Source organism: Gekko japonicus, unplaced genomic scaffold (genome assembly GCF_001447785.1).
Source record: "Gekko japonicus isolate JY-2015 unplaced genomic scaffold, Gekko_japonicus_V1.1 scaffold3213, whole genome shotgun sequence".
In the NCBI taxonomy this organism is placed as follows: Eukaryota; Metazoa; Chordata; class Lepidosauria; order Squamata; family Gekkonidae; genus Gekko; species Gekko japonicus.
Window position 1 is genome coordinate 39,832 of NW_015170371.1, and position 5,439 is coordinate 45,270.

At 46.1% G+C, this 5,439-nt stretch overlaps 1 protein-coding gene across 1 annotated transcript in view; it reads right to left on the reverse strand.

Annotated features, from left to right (window-relative positions):
• SCN4A (sodium channel, voltage gated, type IV alpha subunit) overlaps window positions 1–5,439 on the reverse strand; it is a 120,792-nt gene that overhangs the window by 5,462 nt on the left and 109,891 nt on the right. The window contains exon 23 of the mRNA XM_015418240.1: window positions 182–189. Coding sequence (XP_015273726.1) covers window positions 182–189 — 8 coding nt within the window. The remainder of the gene's footprint in view (window positions 1–181; window positions 190–5,439) is intronic.

The window sequence follows — 5,439 nt, forward strand, 5'->3', positions numbered from 1 at the left end:
CCCCCAATAGCTAGCAATCCAAAACAATCCAGTGGAGCCTGAGCGGTGGGTGTTGCCTTCTGACACACTTCTGGGGGTGTGGCGTATGCAAATAAGTTATGCTAATGAGCTATGCTAATGAGCTCCTGCACCTCTTTTTCTATGAAATGACCCCTGAGTATGACCACCAACAGGCACGTACTTGCTGTGCTTTAACAGGGCCCAATTAGAAGAGACAAAGGAAAACCTCTTGTCCGGCTCCCAAGGGGCTTGTTCTGTAAAATCGCAGCTGCAAAGGGTTGCCGGGTCTGGGCTAGGAAATCCCGGGCAATTTGAGGGTGGAGCCTGGGGTGGGTGAGGTTTCAGGAAAAGAATGTGGGTATCGTCAGGAGATAATGCCACTGGAGCCCACTCTCCAAAGCCGCCGTCTCCTCCAGAGGAATTGAACTCTGTAGTCTAAAGATCAGTTGTAATTCTGGGAGATCTCCAGAGAGAACCAGAGAAGCCTTTTTTAGAATGGCTGACTTATGCACAGTAAAACTGAGAGCTTAGGTTCCAGGAAAAATATGTCTGCCTGAAGAAGAATTTGTCGAAACACGCAATTTTTGCCTAGGAGGCGTGTTGCTTGCTTTGATGCTTGCTGAAACACTTTGTGGGGGAAACACAACTGCCTGCCTGCTTTGATGATTGCTGAATTACTCTTTGTGGAGAATATAATCTCTCATTATTTATGACTGTTGCAACTTTCAACAGTCCTTTATTAGGAGCAAGATAGTCTACAGCGTTTGAATAGGTCTTTGTAGCGGTGGACTTTTCTATTAGTAAATGCAATGTACTTTAGGTTTTTGTATAAGATAGACTAGAGTCTTTATTGCAAGTAAATCAATATAAGAAGACACATTAGTAGAAGTGTGTTTTGTTCTATCACGGTGTTTCTGTACGTTTGCCCACCTGGAGGTTGGCAATCAAACTCCCATTGTACTGTGGCTCCTATGAGAGCCAAAGTGGTGTAGCAGCTAAAAGGGGCGGACTCTAATCTGGAGAGCCAGGTTTGATTCCTCACTCCTCCTCGACATGAAGCCAGCTGGGAGATCTTGGGCCTGTCTCAGAACTCTTTCTGCCCCACCTACCTCATTGGGTGCCTGCTGTGAGGAAAGCTGCTTTGAGACTCCTTTGGGTAGAGAAAAGCAGGGTATAAAAACCAACTCTTCATATTTTTCTATTTAGCAGATCCAACCTTTGAGTCTCTCAGCACCTCACCTAGACCATTTCTGCAGTGGTGAGATTGCCCGCATTGACGTTCTTAAATCTGTGCATCATGTGAAATTTTCTGCATTAGATTTTTCCTCACCAAGCGCAAACCTGAAGTTTTCTACTTCTTTCCCCACATGTTCAAAACTTGCTAAAACTGGGGATTCCAAAAATGTGGGGGAAGAAGGAGAAAAGTTTGGGTTTGCACCTGGTGAGGAAACTATCTAATGCAGAAAATTTCACATGACACACAGATTTCAAAAGTCAATGCGGGGAATTTTACTGCTGCAAAATGGTCCTACTTTGGAGGTTCAGAGGAAAGAGACTCTGAGTGACTAAAGGGGAGAATCTTAAGTAGACTATGAGTGATGCCCTGGGACCAGTTGCAGATTTAAAAGCAGATTTTCTTCAAGGCGAGATGGATGTGATCTATAGGTCATATTCAGAATACATAAAGAAAAATAATCTGCCCGGTGAGGTGGTGGTTAGATTCTCCCGAAGACATGTGATCAGATATTAAAAGCAACAAATGGAGCTACCCTTAAAATCGATGGCAAGGAGATAAAAGTTCTGAAAGACATTCCCTTTGAAATAAGGGAAAAAAGGAAGAAATACAGAGACCTAGCTGTGGAGATCCCAAGATGGCGACTGATGCAGATGCCAGACGCTGAGCTCTGTGTTTTAATTATTGTTTTAGCCTGCCAAACACTCCCTTTGGACGTTCTTTTTGCTCTATGTTTGGCTATAACTTCTGGTTGCCGTTGGATTTAATCTGGACAGCCTTGGATAACTGAGGGTAACAGTAAACCATCAACTTAATTGCCCTAGCTACTTGGCTGTAAACGCTATCCCGGTGTGTTCCACTCCAAGGTACTTTTAAACGTTTACCAAATTATCTCAGACAAGATTTCTTAATGGTATGCCGGGTGCTGTTTAAAGGTCGGCAGGCTTGAAACTATATATTTTTTTAAAGTTCTAAAGCTGTATTTATGGATTTTATCAGCTTGAGGTTCACTCCATGCCATCCATCTGTGGAGCAATTAGTATTTACCTTTGCTCTACGGGCTCAGTTTTAAGTTAAATTATTTTTTAAGTAGAAGAAGTTTTAAGAGGTTCCCCCCCCCCTTTCTAACGACCTAGCTGTGTTTCTACAAAAGAATAACATCTCCTACAAATGGATTGTACCTGAAGGTATACTTTTCAAATTTAAAGATAAGAGGGGTAAAATTGACTCTGTAATGAAAGCACGTGAGGTCTTGCAGCAACAACTAGATCCAACAGGGGAAGAGGACGAGAAGAGCAACAAGGGGAGTGATGATGAAACACTTCCTGGAGAAGACTCTGATTCGGAACATGGGGCGGCTGCCCCCAAGCAAAGATATCAATTGAGGGACAGAAGAGGGAAATGAGATGCCAATTTTCTCTGAAGTTTGGTCTTGCTTCTTAATATTTGTTGTTGTTGTTGTTCAGTCGCACAGTCGAGTCCGATTCTTTGCGACCCCATGGACCAGATCACACCAGGCCTTCCGGTCTTCCGCCGTCCTCTGAAGTTTGCTCAATTTCATGTCCGTTGCATCTATGACACTGTCTAACCATCTCATCCTTTGCCGTCCCCGTCTTCTTTGACCTTCAATCTTTCCCCTTGGGTAAAGGCCAGCGTTGTGCAGCCTGGGCATCCCTACACACAAGCAGAAGGGGCATTGCGCAGGAGAAAATGAAAGCCCCCAGGGACAGCCTTCTGCCCGCCCACCCCCTCTGACTGGGATTTCTCTGCATACAGCTGCCCCAAGGTGTGGAGGGAGGCTCGCCTAATGTGTTCGCAGACTGGCTATGTGATTTTGGGTCTGCATGTAGAGACCTCTGTTATGAAATATCAAATGGCAGGGTTGCCAGCTTCCAGGTGGCCCCAGGAGATCTCCAAGAATCACAACTAATCCACACTACAGAGATCAGTTCTCAGCAAGAAAACGGCTGCTGTGGAGGGTGGATCCGGTTGGCAGAGTGATTAACACAACAGAGGTGCACAATCTGATTAAAGTGTAGAGGAAGCTTTATTCAGGAACTAACAAACTTGATAGTAAAGAGAAGAGATAGAGACGGGTTAGCAGGAGAGAAGGGGCTGACCTTACTCTCCCACGATCTCACATCCCCTTGCTGCCCCCTGCAAGGTCTTCGCCTCTTCTTCTTTGTACACCAGACACTGCCTGTTCCAATATACTCTATGGCAGTGATGCCGAACCTTTTAGAGGCCGAGTGCCCAAACTGCGGCCCAAAACCCACTTATTCATCGCAAAGTGCCAACACGGCAATTTAACCTGAATCCTGAGGTTTTACTTTAGAACAAACAACTCACACATTCACTTAAGATGATCCAAACAAAGTAAGGAAAGCAATTCTAAAGGCTTTCATTTACTTGAAATTATTTGGCAGAGAATTCGACACTTGAATGATGGTCTGGGCCTGGCTGGGGCGATGGCACGCGTGCCCACAGAAAGGGCTCTGAGTGCCACCTCTGGTACCCGTGCCATAGGTTCACCACCACTGCTCTATGGCATAGGAACCCGTCTGAGGTCCCCCCCCCAGCTCCGCCCTCCCCAGCCTCAAATCTCCAGGAATCTCCCAGCCTGGAGTTGCCAGCCGTATGCAATGCCAGTTCTGACTCTCCACCCTTCACACGTACAAACTTTGCTTGCATATCATTCTTGAAACACGATGCCAGGATACCCAGCTGTGGTCAGTAATAACACCATTTGGTGAACAGAAATTCCTCATGATTAAGGGCATGAAGGCCTGCTTTCATGTAAATTAGACACATCTGTAAGCAAGCCCTTCAGGACAGACTGTACAGTACAGACCCAGAGGTGCTTTCCACACAGGGGACAGGATTCTGTGGTTTCCCCACTGCTGGTACAGCTGCTGAGAAAGCACAGCAGCAAGGGGGCTTCCACGCAGCCGATTTCCTGCTGTTTTCCTGCCTCATTTTTCCCAGTATAGTGGCCACCCCCCTCCTCTGGTTCACCAGGACTTTTGCCCGTTTTTCCTTAAAAATCAGCACTATCATACTATCATACTGTTATATCGATGTAATGTTTTTTCAATATGTGTGCCAGGCTCTCTGAATCCTGAGCTTTCATTTTTAAAAAAGTTTTAAAAGTAAGTCTTTATCCCCCTCCATTGCAGAGATATTTAGAGACTTACTTTAGTTAGAGACTTGTCTAAAAAAACGAAAGCTGGGAATTCAGAGAGCCTGGCACACACACTGAAATGACATTAAATCGATATAACTATATTATAGTGCCATTTTTCTCAAAAAATAAAAGCACCCCCCCCTCCCCGAAGAAGGGCAGGAAATGCCCACTGTGGTGACAGGGTTATGGGAAATGGCTGCCATGTGGGTAGGGTATGCGAATCCATCGAGACTTCAAAACTTCAGAGTAAAGCAGGTTTGAGAGAGAGCAAAGAAAAGCCAAAGAAATCCTGGGAAGTCCATGAATGCATCATGAAGCTGTGGGAAAGAGGACAGCCAGATGCTTTTAAAAAAAAATACCGGACACACGGAGACTCTGCCCCGTCCTCCCAGGGCAAAGAGCTCAAGGCTTGCTGTTTGGCCAGCAGGGGAGCTCCCAGCCCCAGTGTGAAGCAGCAGCCACACACCGCCGTTTGCCCTTGGAGGAGGCAGTGCTCAGCACGGAACAGCAGCAGTTGCTTCGCACTGCCTTGGCGCTGTCTCCTCCAAGCCCAACCAGGGTGTTGCACATTTTAGGCTTGGTAGGCTGCTAAATGGTCCAGACAGTCCAGTATTTTCACTGACTGCTCGGGAAAAACACTGAAAAAACACTGGACATTTAAATGACTGGTATTTTTGCAGTTTTCCCCCCTGGTAAAGGTAAAGGTAAAGCCAGACAGTCCAGTATTTTCACTGACTGCTCGGGAAAAACACTGAAAAAACACTGGACATTTAAATGACTGGTATTTTTGCAGTTTTCCCCCCTGGTAAAGGTAAAGGTAAAAGTCTCCCTTGCTCGAAAGCCAGTCGAGTCCGACTCTAGGGTTGCGGTGCTCATCTCCGTTTCCAAGCCGAAGAGCCAGCGCTGTCCGAAGACGTTTTCCGTGGTCATGTGGCCGGCATGACTAAACACCAAGGCGCACGGAACGCTGTGACCTTCCCACCGAAGTGGTCCCTATTGATCTACTTGCAATGTCTTGCTT